The 21,102-nt window shown below is 58.2% G+C and overlaps 1 protein-coding gene across 2 annotated transcripts in view; it reads right to left on the reverse strand.

Annotated features, from left to right (window-relative positions):
* CACNA2D2 (calcium voltage-gated channel auxiliary subunit alpha2delta 2) overlaps window positions 1–21,102 on the reverse strand; it is a 210,582-nt gene that overhangs the window by 11,560 nt on the left and 177,920 nt on the right. For both annotated transcript variants that reach the window (XM_071439914.1, XM_071439913.1), the window contains exons 6-22: window positions 14,380–14,518; window positions 10,801–10,932; window positions 10,469–10,526; window positions 8,428–8,478; window positions 8,168–8,267; window positions 7,290–7,448; window positions 6,686–6,793; window positions 5,961–6,039; window positions 5,761–5,810; window positions 4,835–4,924; window positions 4,508–4,576; window positions 4,016–4,090; window positions 3,097–3,171; window positions 2,861–2,932; window positions 2,520–2,591; window positions 2,302–2,363; window positions 610–686 (exon numbers count right to left, since the gene is read on the reverse strand). In XM_071439914.1, the coding sequence (XP_071296015.1) occupies window positions 610–686; window positions 2,302–2,363; window positions 2,520–2,591; window positions 2,861–2,932; window positions 3,097–3,171; window positions 4,016–4,090; window positions 4,508–4,576; window positions 4,835–4,924; window positions 5,761–5,810; window positions 5,961–6,039; window positions 6,686–6,793; window positions 7,290–7,448; window positions 8,168–8,267; window positions 8,428–8,478; window positions 10,469–10,526; window positions 10,801–10,932; window positions 14,380–14,518 (1,468 nt within the window). The remainder of the gene's footprint in view (window positions 1–609; window positions 687–2,301; window positions 2,364–2,519; window positions 2,592–2,860; window positions 2,933–3,096; window positions 3,172–4,015; window positions 4,091–4,507; window positions 4,577–4,834; window positions 4,925–5,760; window positions 5,811–5,960; window positions 6,040–6,685; window positions 6,794–7,289; window positions 7,449–8,167; window positions 8,268–8,427; window positions 8,479–10,468; window positions 10,527–10,800; window positions 10,933–14,379; window positions 14,519–21,102) is intronic.

Genomic DNA, 21,102 nt, shown 5'->3' on the forward strand with positions numbered 1-21,102 from the left:
GGGGAACCAGAGGGGAGAGGGGAAGGGTCCAGTTCTCCCATGGGGAGAGGGTCCCTGGGAGCAGCGTGGACCTGAGGTGGGGAAAAGGCTTGGGGGGTCAGGGGAAAGAGAAAGAGAGAGATAGGGGGGCCAGGCTAACACACACGTACACAGATTAATTCCAAACAAAAATCGAAACCAACCGAAACCAAACTCATAAAAAGAATAAATGGCTTAAACTGAAACCAAAGTATCGTAATAAACCAAAGGAAATTAAAGAGATCCATGCAAACTTCCCCAGGCTCACAAATGATGTGGCTGCCACAGCGCCATCCCTCGTCCCCGGGAGGCGAACAGGCAGCACCTCCCTAAGCAGCCTGAGCCTGCCTGCAGCCCCGGGGCTGCGCAAGGACCAAACCCCAGGGGCACCCCAGGCAGGCAGCTCGCTTTCCCTCCGTGTGCTCACCTCTACTCACGCCTCTCCTAGCTTTAGCTTTTATTTTGCCTCTCACAGTGATCCCTATGACCTTTCCCAAGCCTTTGGTTTGTGTTTCTCCCCCCGACAGCCACGGGCTGGGTGGGGTGAGGGGGGGTGTGAGAGGGCGGCGGGGAGAGCCAGGGGCTACTTACACTTCACTTGCAGGATCTGGTCGCTGAGGTTGGCCTGGATGTAGTAGGTACTGTAGGGAGGCAGAACCAGCCCCAGGCTGTGGAGAGGGAGAGCAGACACCTGGTGTAAGGCTTTACATCCTCCCAGAATCCTTGGCCAGCTCCCAGTCCCTGCCTGGCACCTGCTGGCAGCAGCTACACCCAGGTGATGGCAGGCAGAGCCCCACTGGCCCCCTCCACAGCCTGCTGTGTCCTGCTCTCCAGGAACTGCAGCCAGCACTGTCCTGAGGCATCCAGAGTCATCCTCAGAGCACCCAGGGTCATCCTGGGGCATCCAAGGTCATCCTCAGAGCACCCAGGGTCATCCTGAGCTATCCAGGGTCATGCCCAGAGCACCCAGGGCTGAGCTGGGGGCATACATGGGCACAGAAGTTGGCACATCTGCCTAGCCAGGGCTGAGATGGGCAGGATGTGCCAGCCCAGGAACCAAGGGAGGTGCATGTGAAAGAGGAACACACCATCCCTGTGAGGGAGGAAGGCACAAAGAGATACAGCCCATTAAAGAAGGAACAAAGCCTTCCCAGACTGGAGAAACCAATGACAACCATTATACAGGCACCAGGAGCCAGACAAGTCAGGAACAAGAGTGATCTGCCAGCCAGGAATCTGGCATGCAGGCTGTGGGACAGGGTGGGAAAGGAGATAGCAGGAGGTGGTGCTGGGGCTGCTTAACCCACAGGACACACTGCCAGAGGGAACTGGACTCCCTGGTGCCAGCTGCAGTGGCCTTTGGTGACAGAGTTTGTGCCAGGTGTTGTCAGGAATAACTGAGCAAGAACACATTCCTGACTCTCATCAGATATAACTCCTGCACCAGAGCCACTGGGATCTGGGTTTCCTCCCTAAAGCACCCCTTCAGATAACCCTGTCTGCACTGGCAGCAGGGGCACAGTCTGGGCATTGCAGCCAGCACAGCAGAGCTGCTGGCACCCCAAACCACAGCTCTCAGGAAAAGGGTGGTGGCTTTTTTCTGTTTAGTGTTGGTGGCATCCCAAGGAAACCCAGGAAATATCCCTGCTGCAGAGCAGTGGGGAGTGGCTGTGACCCTTGCCAGCCCCTCCAGAGCTGGGTGGTGAGGAGGAGGAGGAGGAGGAGGAGGAGGAGGAGGAGGAGAGCACACTGGGCAACAGGGGCTCACATGGCTCCTTCCAGGATGAAGGCAGTGTGAGTTGAGAAATGATGATGTCAGGATGTTTCTTACACATCTGCTGATCCAAACTCATGAAAACTGGGTGATAAATGCAGAACTTTGCTCTCCTCTGGCTCTAAAGACAGTGCCTGTGCTGCAGGGTGGGCACATGTCACTGTCACCCACCCTAGAGCAGGCAGGGACCTGCATGAGCCCCTGGCTGGGCAGACAGGGGGTGGCAGAGGTGTCCCTTGTCTGGCCCCTTGCATGCCAGCCCTGCAGCCTGTCTGGAGTCCTGGGGGCTGTGTCCAAGCTCTACAGTACCTAACACTGTTAGGCAGCCCTTTCAGGAGTTCAGCACATCACTGCCTGTGTGCAATAGTGTGGCAGTGCATATGCAACCTCACAGCCCGAGGGACACATCCCTGGTGGCCTCGGGGACTTTGGGAGCTGCAGGCACAAGCCCCCAGGCCTGTGCTGGTGTGGGTCCAGCCAGGGCAGGGCAGTCAGGGTGTGACACTCACCTGTAGTTGGTGCTTTTGATGGGAGCCCACGTGTAGGTCCGGAACACCTCGTCGATGTATTGCTGTGGGCCAGAGGCAGCCAGTCAGGCCTGGCACTGCCAGGACTCTGCTGGCACAGTGCCACAGGGCCCTGGCACAGCCCCTCATCCCCACTGCTGCCTCTGGGCGCTCAGCACAGTGACAGTTCCAGCTGTGACCCCCTTCCCCTGCAGTGTTACCTCGTCCAGGGACTTGATGAGGGTCTTGATGAACCTCTGCCCATCGTTGCCATCAATCATGCTTCTCCGGATCTGTGGGACACAGAGGAGGCAACTGAGGGCCACAGAGCCTGGCCATGCACCTGTGGGTACCCGTGGGGTGCAGGGGGAGCAGACTGGGGAGGTTCATTGCACACAGGGGACAGTGACCCAGCTCCTGTCCCCTCTGTGCTCCATGGGAGCTGTGCCAGGACCCTGAGGAGGAGACTCTCTGAAGGACAGGCTGGAGGGGCTGAGTGCCCTTTGCAACTGCAGATGAGAGGGGCAGCCTGTGCCCCAGAAGCTGCCCCTGCTCTGCTCACCTCCTCCTTGTTTTCATCCTCCAGCTCAGCATCCAGGAAGTCCAGAGTCACTGGCTCACGGAAATTGATGATCTGCAGGAACAAAGGGAGAGCCAGGGAAGGGCTCAGGGCTCCTGCAGCTACTGCTGAGCCCAGACTAACTCATCACAAACCCCACAGCTAAGTCCTAAGGGCCCTGGAAAGCCCCCAGGGCCTGGCTCATCCCCGTGGCTGCTGCCCCTCGGGCCCCTGCTCACCTGGGGCTGCAGGTTGGGGTGCAGCAGCACGTAGCCGTTCAGGTCGATGGCAAACACGTAACCATTGGCCCCCAGCTGCAGGAGGACAGGAGGAGGGGTGAGGCTGAGCAGGTGGCTCTGTGGTGTGGCACACTGTGCTGGTGTCATCACCCTCACCTCTGCAGGCAGAGCTCGCCCCACGTCACCCCCAGGGCTCGGCCCATTCTATCCATTCATTTCTGTTCTCAGGACAATGCAATCTGCCACTCACTCCTGGGTGAGAGTTTGGCTCTGGATTTTTCCCACTGCTCCTTTCCCCAGGCCTGTAGGGTTTATTCCCTGCTGACCCTACAAGGGTTTTGGCTCTGCACTGAGTCCCAGAGCATCACACAGCTTTGATCCCTGCTCTCCTGTGTCACAGACATCTTTTATGAAAAATCCTTTCCTTAGGATTTTTCCTCCTGAGAAGCTGAGGGGCCTCAAGAACAAAATGTAAACAATGGTTATCTGCTGCTGTGGAATGCAACAGGTGGATCTGTGATTGGTCTCATGGAGTTGTTTCTAATTAATGGCCAATCACAGTCAGCTGGCTCGGACTCTCTGTCCGAGACACAAGCCTTTGTTATCATTCTTTCTTTTTCTATTCTTAGCTAGCCTTCTGATGAAATCCTTTCTTCTATTCTTTTAGTATAGTTTTAATATAATATATATCATAAAATAATAAATCAGCCTTCTGAAACATGGAGTCAGATCCTCGTATCTTCCCTCATCCTAAAACCCCTGTGAACACAGTCACAGTCCTGCCTGTCCCAGCTCCTGCTAGGTGCCAGTGCTGCTGGAGGTGCTCTGGGGAGCTGGGACACAGCTTGGGGATCCCATCAGAGGGATCCCCCACCAGGATCAGGCAGTGCAGGGCAGGGGCAGAGGGGAACCCACGCACGTTGTAACGCGGCGTCAGCCTCTTGATGTCATTGAGAGCCACATCGATTCCCATCACGCCCAGGATGAGCTGGTTCTGGAAGGAAAGGCAGGATGGACGTGGGTGGGACCAGGGCTGTCACCTGCCACCACCAGCCCGGGGACAGGGAATCAGCAGGATGGACCTCTTCCCCTTCTGGGGACGTGTGGGTCACATTTGGATACTGCAGGGGCACAGGGTGGGATGGAGCAGCCCCCCAGGAGCCCCCATGGGACACTCATGCTCCCCCCAGGGACTGGCAGCTGTCAGCTGTCCCAGCTGAACTGTGAGAGCTGGCCAAGGTAATTTTGGGTCCCAGGGATGGCAGTCACCCCTGGTGTCACTGCAGGGAGGTGGTGCAGAGCACTCAGCACCCCAGGGATGCCAGTGTCCCCCCTGCAGCCACACACACATCACCAGGGCCCCTTCCCCACCCCACAGTGGCCCCACACCAGGGCCAGCAGAGTCTCCTACCTTCCTGTCACTGCTGTCCTCCGTCAGGTTGAACACTGGCAGCGTTCCTGTCACCACCAGGCCCAGCCCCTGCACAAGCACAGAATGATGCCCCATGGCCCCTCACTGCTGCAGGGCCAGGGCTGGGGTGGGCAGCAGAGGGGGGTTGATGGGGCATGTCCTGTGCAGGACCCTGGGGCTGGTGTCCCCATCCACCTGCACCCCAGAGTTCTGTGGGACCCTGACCCCTGGGGTCAGTGTCCCCAGCTGCACCCTGGGGCCGCAGTCCCCACCCACATCCCCATGTGTGGGGATCCCCACCTGCCCCTGGGGCTGGGGGGTCCTTACCAGGGCATCCTGGTACACATTGGTCCACTGGACCTGCTTGGCTCGGTTCCCAGCCAGGACCATGGGCCTGCCCAGCACATCCAGGTACTCCTGCAGGGACACAGGACACAGGAAATGACAACATGGGAACTGGATGTCTCCTTGCTCCAGCCTGCTGACACCCTTGTCCCTAAGCACACCCCAATAATGTTAATGGGGTGAGGCTGAGCTTGGGGAGGGGGCTTGGCAGCCACCAAACCTGGGGGCTCCAGCTGGGACCCCTACAGGCCCATAAGATGCAAACAAGGTGCTGCTCATCACTGGCCATGCACAGGCAGGGCAGGGGCTCCCCAGGCAGCACCAGCCAGAGCCCCCCAGCCATTCCTGGGGCTGGGATTGCTCCATCATGCCTGGACCACCATGCCTGACCATGTCACTCCTGTCTCCCTGGCTGCCATCTTCTCCTGGGGCAGGTTTCTCTTTTCCTGTCTCACCTTGCCAAGGAAGATCTCTGGGCAGGGAGGGAGCCCCTGTGCCACAATGCCAGCCCTGCCCTGCCCTCACCACCTGCCCTCACGGCACCCTGTGCACGTCCCATAAAGAAAAGGGGCAGAAAAGAGGCAGTGAGAGGAGGTGTGGGGCAGACACAGCTCTGCCAGGCTTGGCCCTGCCCACACTCTCTCCCTGCCCGCACTCAGCTCTGCTCTGTGCTGATTAACGCCTGATGTTTCATAATTAGTCACTCAAAAGGCAGCAGGTCCGTGGGGAGCTGCAGAAGATGAATTACTTAATAATGCAGAGCCTGGCTGAGGGCTCAGCTCGGCTCCCCAGCTTGCTGCCACACTCACTGCCAGCCTGTGGGCTGTCCCCAGTGGGGCTGGGGCTGCCTGAACTGCCCCAGGCAGGGCAGCCCGAGGGGGCTCTGCCTGCCTGGCTCCCGGCTGTACCTGCGTGTTAATGCGGATGGCGCCGATGGAGGGGATCTCGAAGTAGTAACCTTGGAAAAGAGAGAGAAAGGCAGCTGAAGATCCATCTGCCCAGCAGTCTGGCTGTCCTGCTGCCCTTCCTGCAGGGCTGCAGCCAGGGCTGTGCTGGTGTGGCACCCACAGGAGCCGAGGGGTGAGCCCAGCACCCGCTGGGTGCTCACCTTTGTTGGCACAGGCCATCCACTGCAGCGGGGTCACGTCGTAGTTGTGCTGCCCCACGGAGAAGGTGAAGACCCGCACCTGTGGCAGAGCCTGCACTGAGGGCCATCCACTGGGCACCCCTGTTTTCAACACTCAGTGCTCCCAGCCAATGACAACCTCCCCAGGGACAGCGTGGCATTGCCTGCCATGGCCCACAGAGTGAGTGCAAGGGGGCAGGAGACTCCTGCAAGTGCTGGCAGCAAGGGAGTCCCTGTCTCCTTGCCTGGCCCCAGCCAGTCCTGCCCTCCAGCATCACTCTGTTGGCTCAAGTCACCCAGCTCAGTGGTCCTTGCTCTGGGGCATCACTGCTGCCAGAGGGGTCTGTGCTCCCTGAGGTGACACATGGGCCAGAACAGCCCCACCCCACAGGTTTCAAGGTACTGAGCAGTAACTGGGACCTTCCTGCTGGTTCATCTGCCTGCCAGCAGCCCTGTCCCCATGCTTGGGGTGTGCTCCCCTCAGGGCCAGCATTCAGGGAGCCCACCAGTCCCATTCCCTCCCCAGCATCCCACAGTGTGCCTGGTCCCACAGGAAGGCGGGAGCAGCTATAAACCCATTGGCAGGGCAGCAGCTCCACGCAGGAGCAGGCTGCTGGGGAGGGGGGATGGCAAGGAGGCAAATGGAGCAGAAGCCAGCAGTGGAGCTGGAGCAGCCCCAGCCCAGCACCCAGCCCAGGGCCTCTCACCGTCTTGTTGGGCCAGTTGTACTTCTCAAAGACATCCTGCACTCGGTCCTCGCCGCCGTCCGTGAACATCATGATCATCTTGTTGCAGTTGGCACGTGTGATGTTGGACTGTGGGGCAGACACAGCACCTGAGTCTTCCACACCTGCAGCCAGCAGTGCTGGGCACAGGGCTGGATGTAGCCAGGAGGGCTGGATGTAGCCAGGAGGGCTGGATGTAGCCAGGAGGGCTGGCCCCAACCTGCCTCTTTTCCCAGCCCATTTTTCTGGGGTGAGGGTGACCAGGCTGAATGGGCAGGAGGGACACTGGGAATGATGTTGTGGCACCTAATAGCACCATTCATCTTTATCTTGTCTCTGGCACAGTGTCTGGTTGGGTCTGACCCCTCCACCCAGCCCTGCTAACTTGTAATAACCCAGAGGGGAGCAGCACCAGCAAAGCCTTGGCTGCAGCACACCTGGAGGTGGGATGTCTCCCCCAGCATGGAGAAGGAGCACAAGGAGCCCTCAGCACAGGGCAGCAGCCAGGCACTCGGAGCTGTCCCACCGTCCCCAGCACCCACAGCTGTCCCAGCTGTCCCCCACCCCAGCCCAGCCCCTGGCTCACGTTCTGCAGCTGGTCGAAGGCATACTCAAAGCCAGCCTTGTAGTCTGTGGTGCCCTTGGCCACCATGCCCTGCACGTCCTCCTTGAACACCTTCTTGTTGCGGATGTTGGCCTGCACCAGGTGCTTGAAACACGACACCGGCTTTGCCTTCTCATTGAACTGTGGGGCGAGATGGAGGGGAGTGGCTCACAGGAGGGGACAGGGCAGACAGCAGCAGGCACAAGCCACTCATCACACTCAGCTCTCACGGGCAGCAGGTGACCCAGACGTGTCCCACGTCCCAGGGAGGGCTGAGGCTGAAGTTTGGCTTGGGACAAATCCAGCAATGAGCTGTGCTGCGGGTGCTGTACCTGCACCCTCGCTTCTGCAGGAGCCCCAGCCTGTGCAAGCAGCCGTGCTGTGCTGCTCTGTGCCGGCATCGGGAGCAGGTGCTGCCTCTCCCTTACAGCTTCATTTACCGGCAATGGGGCCCATTCATTAGGGGAGCGGCCATCCAGGGAACAGAGCCAGGCCAGACACGTTAATTAGCGCCGCTGCTGGTGGCCAGGCAGGGGCGGGGCAGCCAGTGACACGCAGATGCGGTGGCATGGCATGGCCACTGTGCTGGTGACACAGCCGTGGGGTGTCAGTGGCTGGTGACAGACAGAAGGTGGCTGGCTGGGATAATGCAGGAACATCTCTGCCAAATGCCCCCTGATAGGGGCAGCTTTTGTGTGCCGAGCCCTGAGCAGCCATTTGGTGGCTGGTTAAGAAGACAAGAAATGGCATTTCTGTCTGCAGAGCCCTTAGCCAGGTGTGCTTGGGGGAAAGGGGTTCCTGTGCTGGGGAGCTGGGAGGTGCCTGGGGGCACAACCCTTCCCCTTGCCCCAGGCACTCACCGAGGCCACATTGACATAGTCATCATCTGAGAGGGTGTCCAGCATCTCGTAGACCGAGGTCTTCATCAGCTTGAGGGTGAGGCCGCTCACACTGCCACTCCTGCAGGAGACAGGGGTGCTGGGGGCTTGGCAGCACAGAGGGAGCACAGGGCTGTGCCACCCCACAGCTTCCCTGCAGCCACTGCTGGGACAGTGGCACCTTGGCCAGCTGTGTCACCAGCCTGGCCTCAGCCCAGCCATGGCCCCCAGCGTGTACTCACACGTCCACAATGATGACCATGTCCTTGGGGGAGGAGGCACCTTGGATGTACCTGTGGGGTGCAGAGTGGGTCAGCAGAGGCAGGTGAGGGCACTGGGGAGCTGTGCTGGGAGCCCAGGGCTCTGTGACCCCATGGCAAGGAGCAGGGACAAGGAGGCTGTGGGCAGGTGGCAGCGAGGACGTGGCTCCTGTGGCACAGCACAGCAGACGGCCAGCGACTGCTGCTCCACACTGTGTCAGCCTAATGAGCTCTAAATGCTAAACTCTTCCATCATCACGGGCCCTTTCCTGCGTGCTGATTATGCTGACACACACATCCATATTAAGATGCTATTTACCCCCCTGGTAGCTTCAAAGGCCAGGCTGATTAGGTTATTTTTAGCTACAAGGAGGAAAAATAATAACACGACGTAAATCTTCCCCACTGAAAACAATTAGGGAACCCTTCCTCACCCCTTGAAACAACTGGTCCTACTCCCAGCCCTGCTGTGCCATGCTGTGTGGGAGGGGCTGGCACAGTGCTCAGCACCCATCCCACCCCAGACATGGCCATGCACAGCCACACCTCACCCTGGCACTGCAGGAGCCCTGATCCTGCTCTGGCTGGAGGCCAAGGGGACCTCATTATTGGCTTGATCAGGATCGGGCCTCGTGTGAATTAATTAGTGTGTCATTAGTATCAATTACTCACCACTACTGGGGAGCACTGGGGAAGGGGCAGGCTCTGATTGTCAATCCCTGGGCCTGATGTTCCCTAATTACAAGGGATTACCTGGGTGGGATGCAGGATGCTGGCACATGGGGCCCTCCTGACATGGGTGCAGCATCCCCCAGCAGGGTGCAGGACAGGCAGCTGCCCAGGGGCTCCTCCCTGCCGGCGGGAGAGGGGCTCCTGGAGCCTGCCCTGCTCCCGGGGCCGGGCTGCTGGTGCGGCACAGAGCCCGACTAAGATGCTGCCCGTAATGGGCTGTGGCAGCGCATCCATCTCCGGCTGCCCGGCTCAGATGAATACCCCGGGCTCGGCAGGAGAAGGCTGTGGCTAATGGGGCCATTCATCAGGGGAGGGGAAGGCGGGCGAGTGGCGCCCCTGGCTGCGGCCAGGGTCGTGGCCCTGGAGCAGTGAAGGCTGTGTCCTGCATGGGGCCCCACTGAGAGCAGGAGAGGGCCCCAAAGGGGGTTCCCCCAGGTGTGCTGTCCCCCAGCATGAAGGGTGCTGCTGCTGCTCCTCCGTGGCAGGGTGGACAACCAGGTGGCCAGCCTGGCTAGGGGGCAGAGAACTGAGCTTAGCTGGGCTCAGCAGCCCCCACCCCAAAACAGCCTTCCAGTCCCTGCGTTGCAATAACCTGCACAGACACCCCAGCAGGGAACAGTTAATAATTAATGTGGAGCAATCAAAGGCAATTAACCATAGCAGCAGGGCCATTAATTTTCTGACGAGGAGAGGGGGCAGCTCCTGATGTGGGCAGGGGGATGATCCATTGGGATACAGGGCTCCCTGGACATGTGCCAGAGGCCTGTGCCCACTCTCCTCTCCATGCCCGTAGTTTTAGGCAGCAGGTGTGGGCAGGATGGGGCTGTGGCTCCCCCAGCTCCAGCTGATAACCAGCACTGCCACACCAGCACCTCCAGCTGGGCTAAGGGGGGCCTATCCCAGCTCCCTTGGTGTGGGCTACAAGGCTGCTGAGCTATCCCTGAGCCACAGCCTGTGCTGCCTGCCCATTCCTCTCCCCATCCTCCCAGCCCATGGTTTCCAAGCCAGTTGTCATCTCATTTGGATGGGGATGCTGGCCAGGACTGAGTGCCAGCAGCCATGGCTGTGCTGAGGGGGCACAGGGATCTCTCCACACTTTCATCTGCGCCCAGGCATTGATCTCTCCATCCTACTCCGCTTTCCCAGGAACAGGGAAGGGGAGAAGGAGCCAAGTGCCACAGCTCAGATGCCCTGCCTGTGTTATGGTGTCCCTTTGCCAGTGCCCAAATGCCATGAAAAGGAGAGGGAGCTGCTTGCTCAGGACCCTCCTGCCCACCCAGCACCCCCTTACCAGGGCCGCCGGCGCACGTCATAGAGGTCGATCTTGTTGGGGGCTCTCCATGGGGTGGCTGTGGGGACAAGGCAGGCAGTGAGCGAGGCAGGGCTGTCCTGGGGGGGACAGGGCAGAGAGATGCCCAGGGTTGAGGAAGCAGCAGGCTTGGATGGGGATCTCACACCAACGGGCTCTGGCACAGCACAGTTACAGGTGTCAGACCTGGCCCAGGGGGTGCTCATCCCCATGGAGCAGTGGGAAGGGCCTGGGCTGCCTTTAGTCACAGCCCCTGTGTGCCACACCCCCCCCAGCACAGTCCCCGTGTCCCACAGCCCCTCCCTGGCACACACCGGGGTAGTAGCGGGTGACGCCGGTGGCGCTGCCGAAGACCTGCCAGAGCAGGGAGGGATCCTCCTTGCGGTTCTCGATGAAAACGTCCTCCAGGGCCTGCGTCCAGTTCAGCTCGTTCAGGATGACGGTGGCTGCAGGACACACAGACAGGGCGGGGTGGAGGGAGGGAGCAGTGGAGCTGGGGGTGACGGGGACTGCGGTGTCCCCAGGTGGTGGCAGGGAGGAGGATGGCAGGTGTGTTCCCTCTGCCCCTTCCCATGGAAGAAGCCCATGGGAGCTTTCCAGCTCTCCTACATCCCCTCAACCCCCCCACTTCCACATGGCTCCAGCACCACCCTGCTGTCCCTTGTCCCCAGAGAAATGAGCCACTCTCCAGAGCTCCTCAGAGTGCTCACTGTGCCCATCTGCTCTGGGGCAGACACAGCCATCACTGGGGACAGCTGGCCTGCCGTCTCCACTCCCTTCCCAGCAAAACTGTGTGAGCCTCACTCCCTGGGGACAGTCACCAGCTGGGAAGCCCAAGGCTGGTGTCCCCAGGGGCCATGTGGAGCCTCTCAGGCCCACTCTGCATTCCCACTGGCCCTGCACCTGACACAAAAGCAATTAAGATGCCGGCAAACAGCAGTTTTAAATTATTCAGCTATTAAAGCACGAGATAAGCTGCTGGCAGCCCCAGCCTGTGATTAATCAAGGGGGGCTGGCAGAGTGCAGGGGGGGCCATGTGGTGTGGAGGAATGGGCCTGGCTGGCTGGCAGGGAGATGGGATGGCACCTCCCTGTGCTTGCAGAGGGACCCTAAATGCTGTGGGGGAGGAATCCCATTATCATCTCTGGTGCTGGGTTGCCCCAGGACTGCAGCGTGGAGGAGCCAGTGGTGGGTGCCACTGCAGGAGCCAGCACCACCCTGAGACCAGCACTGATCCCTCCTGGGAGACCCTCAATGCATTTTTTAGGGTGCAAGAACTCTCAGGAGCACCCCAGCTCTTTGGCATTGGGCAAAACAACCCAATGTGGTGCTGCAGGGGAGCCAGTGTGCATTTGAGCAGTAAATTTAGCTCTCCTAAGCCTTCCTCCCACACTTGTCCCTTCTGGAACACTGTCATCACCCATTCCAGCCTTCACTGTGGTCCCAAGGCACTGGTAGGATGTGGGTAGGTTTCCCAGGATGAATCCTGGATCCCTCTATCCCAGCATGACTGCTGAAGAATTCTTTCCCTCAGGCAGCCATGCCTTCAAACCATGATTTACTCTGCCCGTATCTCCCCAGCCATTCCTCAGCGCTGTGCCCACACACAGTGCTGTTATCTGGGCACTTGGGATGATTTCTTGTTTGGCTCTGACACAGGATGTGGTTTTTCCCAGGAGAAGTGGCTATGAGCTGGCTGCCAGGCTGCTGCCTGCCTGGAGCAGCCCTGGGCAGTGCAGCCAGCCTCAGCTGGGCACCGGGCTGGGCCCTGACACATCCATGATAGCCCTGGCAGCACCTACACAGCCAGACCCTCGGGGCCATCAGCCACACCAGCTGCTTGTGCTGAATGCTACTCATACTGTCCCTGTGCCCAAACACAGCCCTTCTATTATCTCTGAGCACGAATGCAGCCCCTACACCTTCCCTAGGCATGAATGTAGCCCCCAGATCATCCCTGTGAACAAATACAGCTCCTGCTCTCTCACCATGTGCAGAGTGATGGAGCTGTGTCCCTGCTTGGGATGGCTCCTGTCCCTCTCAGTCGAGGGCAGAGCTGCCAGCCCCACTGGTGCCATCCCCATCCCTGTCCCCATCTCGTCCCTGTCCCCATCAGAGTAAGCCCAGCCCCGCCCTGCCCGCGAGCGATTGCATATTTAATTAAAAACGGCACAGTAAATAAAACACATATAGGATGTAATTTGTGTGTGTAGCGAGGGGTGACGGCGGCGGGCGTCGCCGCAGGCTTTAATCAGCGTGCCAGGCAGCGATAGCGCCTCTCCGCCGGTGCCAGCGGGACCCGCGCCCGCCCACAGCCCTGCGGGGACCCGCTGCTGTCCCTGGCAGGACAGGGGGGCCCTGCTCCCACCCCAAACCGCTCCCAGTGGAGCAGTACTTGCAGACCCTTCCCTGCACCCTGGATCTCTGGAGAACCCTGGTGTGGCCGGACCTGGCCGGATCCCTGTGCCCACACTCTCTGCCTGGTGACAGTCCCTGCACTGTCACCCCCCACTGCCGCACCCCTCTCTGAGCACCTGGGAGTACCTGGAGCGCGTTCATCTCCAGCTTGCTGTGTCCCAGGGCGGCTGGGGTGATTTATGTGCCCGTGCCGGGGCTCCAGGCTGGCTGAGGAGGAAGGAGTTCTTCCACCCCGCGCAGTCCACCCGGCTCGCACCATGTGCTTCATTAGCTGCCTGCCCTGCGCTGCCTGGCTAATAAAGCTAATTGCAAACTCCTAATCCAGCGCTGCCTCCGCGGTGGAATCGCTGCAGCTCCGAGCGCAGCCGTGCCCGTAACGAGCCGAGCACCGGGAGCGCTCCGCGCACCGGGAACGCTCCGCTCGGGGCAGCAGCGTGGGCGCGGCCCCCATTGCCACCATCACCACCCTCAGCAAGTGCCACTGAAACACAGGGGTGGGTACAGTGGTGCCCCGGGTGCTGTGGGGCAGCAGGGTCCGGGGCTGGGCGCAGGATGCGGCCGGCGGGTGCTGGAGGATGCCCTCCAGCCGGGAGCCGAGCAGCCACTAGAGGGAAATGGAGACCGACTGTCACCATGTGCCACCGCAGCAGGGCGAGGTACCGGAGGGATCTGACAGCTCAGGGACGGTCACAGCGCTCGGTGGGGGCTGAAGCTGGTGTGGCACATCCTGTGCCATCCGCCCGTCCGTCCATCCATCCCTCCCCACTCCCGGGCTGGCCCTCCAGCCCATCCCTGTTTCTGGAGCAGCCTTGTGCCCTGCGGCAGCCACAGGGGCACGGCCGCAGGGCTGACCCCCCTGCAGCAGAGGCTTAATCAGCTGCGGGGTGGGATCACGCTGTCCTGCAGTCACCCTTGGCTGCCTTCCTGCGCGACTGCAGCTGCTTTTTCTCCTTTTTCATGACCTCAGCCCCAAGTAGGCTGAAGACAGGCAGCATCCCTGCTTCACGCTCTGCCACTGCCCAGCCATGTCTCACTCCCTCCTACAAGCAGGTTGGTGCTGCACAGAGCTGCTCCATCCCTCTGAGCATCTCTTGTGCCTGCTTTGAGCCTTCTGGAGTTTTGCTGGGCTCTTCTGCAGGAGGATCAGAGCCATATGGGCACAGCTGAGCTTCACCCTGGGCCATAATCACCACCCCTCCTTCGCTCCCCATCCCTTCCCCAATAACTCCTAATCACCAATCTGCCTCTTTTGCCTGTGTTGAGCTCTTGCGAGTCCCTGGGGAGGGACACATTGTCACCTCCATCCTGATATGGTGACTCTGCCTTGTTTCACTACCTGCCTGTCTGGGGGCCAGTCACCAAGACCCAGTTGGGCACCCAGAGCTGATGATCCCTGGGGCTGCAGTGCTCCAGGCAGGAGAGGTGGATGCCCAGGCAGGCAGCAGGAATTGGAGAGGGTGAGGAGGGGCACTCACAGCCTTTGTAGATGTCCGTGGGGATCTGCACGGCAGCGTAGGAATAGTTAACCTTGGTCTTGAAGTTGTCATCATCAGTGAACTCCAGCTTCAAGGAGTTGGACTTCTCCCTCTCGATCTCTTCTCCATCGGGGTCATCCTGGGGAAGGAGCAGAGTGCATGGGGTCACCCAGGGTTCCAACCCTGCATGGATGTGGGAACACCTCCACCTGAAGCCCATCACCAAATATTTCATGGGGGAGACCAGCCCTGCTGGATCTCGTGTGGATTTGGCCTGCCAGGAGCAAGTGGGCACAAAGGCGAGCACTGGTTACCCCTTGTCTCTCCAGCTTTGGTAGCACAGCAGGTATTAAATCAGACATAGGGAAAAAAAATCAAAAAAAGGCCTTGAAAATCAATTAGCAGGAAAAGGCAACTATCAAAGAGCAAATTAAAACGGAGTGCAGCTTAGCGCTCTGTCAATAAGCAATGCAAACAATATTTAATTATGGTGGAGAGACGGCGAATTCCCCACTGCTGGTGCTGGAACACACTCCCTCATCTTCCCAGCCCTCCTCTCCATTCCCCAGCCCTGCTGCCAGCATGGCACTGAGGGTGAAATCCCTCTGGAAAGGCAGGCAGGGCTGAGCTGGTGCAGGCAGAACAGCTGGGTGGCTGCAGACAGGGGACAGGATGGCAGCTGGAGCATGGGGCCATGTGGGGAAGAGTGAGAATGGGGGTGGACTCACTACAGAGCTGGAGAAATTGCCTCTGCCACCCCAGTAGGAGCAAAGAAACCCAGGAGAAGGTGCTGGCTCTGAGCTGCCCATCCCTGCCACGAGCCCAGCAGCTGGGGAAGGTTGTTTGCAGCCAGCTGGGAGATGCTCAGGGTAGAAAGGAGGGAGAGGAGGATGCTGCAGCACCTGCTCTTTGTGCTCCTGGAGCTACAGCCCTGCTGAAGAGGAGCAGGGACACAGAACTGCCTGTGCCATCCACAGGCTGGGACAGGCAACAGTGCCAAGCCCAAACTGGAACAGACACCCGAAGGGATGCCCCATGCTGTCCACAGCAAAGACCCACGGCACCAGGGAACACAAGGGGGAGGGGATGGTCCCATCCTGCTGCTGTCTGTGGCCCTTTGCAAGCATCTCTCCTACTGGCCAGGCTCCCCTTGACAAAACCCAGGGAACAAAGACCTGAGTTTCTCACAGGAAAAGCCACATATTTAAAGGAAAACTATGGGTTTGGGAAGTAAACCACAAAGCTCGTTTAGCGCTTATCCTGGCCCCCTCCCCATTTCTCCTTCACAGATGACATGGAGAAATGTCACCTCCCCTGCAACACCTCCAGCCAGCCACTAAGGTGGTGACATTCCCATGACATTGAGAGGGGTGGCCAAAGCATTCTCCACAGCTCAGGAGAGTAACAGGATTGATATGCAAGGCTTGGGTTTAATTCCAGCTGATGGGCTGCGAGTGTCACACACTGCCCAGCCAGCCCTGGTGTGGGGGCTCCAGCTGCCCAGAAAGATGCTGAACTCCATTACAGCTGCACTAGCCAAGCAGGAGGCAGGCAGGGACTGTTCCCAACTCCCTGGAGCCACGTCTCTGAGATCAAAATCCAGATTATGCTCTCAATTTCACGTAAATCTGGAGAAAAGGCAAAAACCAGACTGCTGGAGCCCCTGCAAAGTGGTGACACTGCAGCAGAGCCAGCACTCTGGGGAGTGCCAGGCCATGGGCTGCCTGGAGAGTGGATCTGGCCCTAGCCTGCTGTCCATGGGGCTCAGCCCTCTGGGGGAAGCACACACAATATTCACCCCTGCAAACCTCTCTGAGCACCAGACAGGATGCAGAGGTGCCTGCTGAAAACAGGCTTTGGGATAAAGCTGTGGCCTGAGGGCATCTGCAGCACCAAAAACTCTGCTTTGACACTAAACCCTTTTTTTCCACAGCCCAGCAAATTCCTGGTGACAGCTCCCCATCCCTCCCCATCTCAGATCAGCAGGGCACCCTGCCACAGCCCATCCACTGCCCCTGTCACCACCAGCAGCTGGAAAATCCAACCCTCCCTCTTTCCCTCACGCTGGCATGGCTATTCCCCACTTCATGGGAGCTGGAACTACTGTATATAATTACTGCTCCTCTGTTTATCATTATTCCCTGATCTCACCCACTTCTGAGGGGCTAATTTGTATGCTGCCAGGTTTGGTGCTGTCTGGCTGCTCTCATTCATGGAGCTGTGAAGAGGCACATGTATAGATCTTAGGGACAAATATACAGCTATCTATACGTGGGGCACTTCATGCATCACTGACACCTATATGGCAAACAGACCTTCAGGAAGGGCTGATGTTATCCAAGCTATGTTTGCCCTTTATCCATAAATCTCCCAACCTCAACTGAGTTATTTCTGTTTAATCCAGGCTGAATTTGGCCCCTGAAAGGGGTTAATTTCCAGCCACATGAAGGCAGGTGAAGCTCACCAGCCCAGGCAGGGAGGGGAGTGTGTGGGATACAAAGACACACCTTGAGAAGGCCGAGGGAAGAAATCCTGCATTAAATTTAAATTAGAGCAAAGCAGATGATTCAAGTTCTCCCAAATTTATATTGGTTTAACTGTGAGCATCTCGGCAGGCCCCCAGCCAGATCTTGCAGCATTCCTCATCATTACATTTCAAAAGAACTTGGAAACATCTATTTATCTGTTACAGTATGTACAACGTAACACAAATAGATGCTACAGTTTGAATATATTATTTGCTACACACCATTAGAAATCGACTCCACGGCAATACATCAATATGATACATATTTACTGCTTCAGCAAGAAGTCATCACGCCCTGAGAGCTTTTGCCACCTCCACTGCTTTCACAGCTGGGTTGTCAGTCACATTTTCTCTTCAGTCTCCCAAAATGACAGACAGGACCAAACCCAGAGATGCCCCAACACGCAGTGAGCACCAACAGCTTTACTGGAGGCTGCCACGCTCTGGGCAATCACCTGCCCCCTGTTCCATGCAGGCTGGTGCTGGCTGAGGGGAGCAGCCTGCCCCTGGCACCAGGACTGCCGTGGTCCCCAGGGTGTGGAGCTGTGATGGAGGAGCCGGGATGTGACCCGGCACGGCAGCGATGCCGCTCTCTGGAGCCGGGATGTGACCCGGAATGGCAGCGGTGCCGCTCTCTGGAGCCGGGATGTGACCCGGCACGGCAGCGGTGCCGCTCTCTGGAGCCGGGATGGGACCCGGCACGGCAGCGATGCCGCTCTCGTCCCCGGCAGCTCCCGCAGATGCAGCACCCCCGTTCACTGTTCATCTCCATGGGAACAGCCATCACAGCTAATGATGGCTGCTTCAATGGCAGCCCCGTGACACACGCAGGGCTGGTCCGGCCCATGCAGCATCTCTGCCGGCCCCACCCGTGCCTGATGGAGCACACACCGAGATCCCAGCACAGCCTTCTCACCCTCCCAGGGACACCCATCCATGCTCAGTCTGGAAAGGCCAGGGAAATATTCATGTCAACACCCTGTGATTCTGCTAATCGTGGATATAAATGCCAGCCCCCAACACATGGCTGAGAAACTCCAGGCCTGTGCAGAAGGGTCTTTCTCCTTAAATATATCAGTTTTTCCTGAAATGCAGTAATTTAATGCTGAGGAAGGACATGATGTGTTCTCCAGCCACATTCCTGCTTTTACAGCAGCCCAGGTTATAAATAACAATCAGCCTCTCCCGCCAGCCTGCTCCCCTATCCCCCTTCGCTTTTTTTAATCTTTGCCAAAGGTACTGTTTAGAGATCTTTCTAGACCATTTATTTTTAAATTACCAGCCAGAGGAGAGAAGTTAAAAAAAAATAGGAGAAAAAAAAAGAAAAAAGGCAAAAGAAAAGAAACTTCTGGGGCTGATAGCTTATCGTGAGGAAATCCAAATGTCACATTAGTTGAGAAAGTTGGAAGATTAAATTTTCCAACACCCTTCATCTGCTGCTGCTGACATTTAGGGGCTTTTTTCCCTCCCCTCCTTCCCCTTTTTGCTGCATCTACTGAGCAGGGTGAGCGGTGAGAGGGGTGAGCAGTGAGTGGGCAGCCCCACCTGGCACGGAGCCCCCACCATCAGCCCCTGGCTCCCAGCCCTCCCCAGGGCCTCAGGGGGGTGGCTGGGGGCTGGGGGGCTGCCCTTGGGGCCAGGATACCTTCACACAGCTGGGCTGCTTTCCACCTGAGTACAGTGTGTCCCAGGCTCAGCTTTGACAAGCATCATCCCCTGCCACGAACACAACACAAAAGATGGAAAATGAATTTATTTCTGTGTTGTTCTGCCTGTGACTCCCAACCGAGTCTGTCTGCTGATTTCAACACTTCTCCCCACGTAAACCCCATGGTCCTTGCTAGCTGGGAAAGGTGAAAACTTCACTTCTGCAAACATTCTGACAGCCTCGGGGACCCCTGGGAAAATTTTCTGATGTTCCCATTTGTTAAAAACCACTTGGAAATCCAAAGTCTGTTCAGGAGGATAGTGGAGCTGAGGTGCAGGCAAGATGAATAAGAAGCTCATTTCCTCCTCACTGCAGCTAAAGCTGGTGTAAGGCTTGTGAATAAGCCCCAGTTATGGGCAGCAGCCATTGTCCATCAGCACCAACTCGGGCTCAGCTACATCCTGCTCCATTTAAATAGAAAAACTGAAGCTAAATAAAGAAAGGATGGAAAGAGAACTATTACGTTCCATTCAGACTTTCTGGTCTCATCTGTCTCCTTTTTTACCTCAGCATCTTCTTTTTTTTCCCCCATTATTTTTGTTGGAATTAAATTTGCTGGGATTTCACTGGTAAGGAAGCAACAGCAGAGGTAGGGAAGTGCCCTCCCTGCCAAACCCACACACATCAACAATAGGACACCCCCAGTTCTGCAGTTTTGCTTGGTATCTCCCCAGAGCAGGACTAAAGCTGATGTGGCTGGTGAGGGATTTGCAGGGCTGTTGCTCCTTGATATGTCAGCTCCTTTGGGAAGGGAGGGATCAGGGAGCTGAGCCCTGCAGTCCCCAGGGGCACTGTGCCATGCCACTGTGCACAGCCTCTCCCCAGTGCCCCCTGTGCTGGGAGGGCTCCGTGGGCACAGCTCCAAGGTCGAGATGCCTTTTCCCTGTCCTGTTTCCCAGTCCTGCCTAATGTGACCAGGATGGTGGGGTGTGACACTCAGGGAACAGCAGGCAAGGGGACATCCAGCTTCTGTCCCCTGCCCTGCAGCACTGATAGCAAAAGCCCAGCCCAGCCTGATGGATGCATTAGTCCTGCCACTCATCCCCTGTGCTGGGAGTTGCTCTGCTCCCCAGGCTGTCTCCTCCTGCCTCAACTGCCAGCCAGTTTTTCCTTCACTTCTATCCAAAATCCCCTTTAATGTATTTTAAGCCCATTAGCTCCATCCTCTCTGGAGCAGCCATGGCAGGATCCTCTCCTCCCTCCTCTGGTAGCTCCCCCCAGGCTGGGGGTGGGACAGGAGACATCCTCAGCTGTAAATGAGTGGGACTGTGGGCAAGGAGACCTGCCCAGGACAGCAAGTGCCCTCCACTTCAGTCCCAGCATCTGCCCAACCTCCCCATCCCACCTCCAGACTCTCTGTGGCTGCTTTCCCTGCCAAGAGCCCTCTGCTGTCACTGCCTGGGGACAGTGGCACAGGCAGTTAGCCCAGCAACTCTGCTTGGAAGGCATCCATCCATCCATCCATCCATCCATCCATCCATCCATCCATCCATCCTCCTCCACTCCAGCCCCTGTCCCTGGCTCTGCTCTGGCACAGACTCCCAGGTGGGTCAAGAGGAGAGACAGAGGTCAGTGCAGGGCATGTCACCCAAGCTGTGGGACCCCATCAAGCCCAGATGCTCCCCTCCCTTCTGCACAGGGCCTTCTGAATGCTCCTGGGGTCACCTGAGTGTTATTTTTGGATAAGGTCATGTGGTTTGCTGCCAACACCACGTTCTCTCCTGCTGTGTTACTGTCTCTCCATGGCACATCTGCTGCCAGGTCTGCCTGGGGACAAGGAGCAGTCCTGGCGCACCAGCATTGGCTGGGGCTGTCCCCAAGGCTGCACCCTGCTGTGCTTGGGGCTCCTGGTCAGCTCCAAGGACTCTGCCCAGCAACCTCACACCAAGAGCAACACTGACCTGACCAGCCCCTATTTCATAAGGATCCTGCAGCACAGTGTGGGAGCTGGGTGACCTGGCAGCAAAGTGGGGTGTTCCAAGGCAGAGCAGGGTGTCCAGGGCAGAGAGGGGTGCCCAGGGCAGAGAGGAGTGCCCAGGGCAGAGGGGGGTGTCCAGGGCAGAGAGGGGTGCCCAGGGCAGAGCAGGGTGTCCAGGGCAAAGAGGGGTGCCCAGGGCAGCCAGCAGTGCTGGTGGAGCTCCCTGCACCCGTGGCACAGCCCCTGAGTGAAGTCACCTCGCTGTCACCACGGGGAGGAGCTGGCAAATGCCGGCGCTCTCCCTTGGGAGCCCCGGGGGATGGGGGCTGACAGGCCCGTAGTTAAAGCCCTGATTGCCAGAAATCACAGGATGGCTATGCTCCGAGTAGGGCAGGGAATTAGATTCAGTCTCTAATTAAAGGTTTGCTCTTCATTTGAATTTCAGATGCCAGCTTTAATTTTAGAAACTTTTGCAGGCAGCAGAGCAAGCTGCCCACCTGCCTGCTGCCAGGCCCGGTGCCGGTGGCCAGATGTCACCATGGCTCAGCTGGGGACACGGCTGCACACCGG

Source organism: Agelaius tricolor, unplaced genomic scaffold, assembly GCF_023055355.1.
Source record: "Agelaius tricolor isolate 1412-34295 unplaced genomic scaffold, bAgeTri1.0.p SCAF_14, whole genome shotgun sequence".
Lineage (NCBI taxonomy): Eukaryota > Metazoa > Chordata > Aves > Passeriformes > Icteridae > Agelaius > Agelaius tricolor.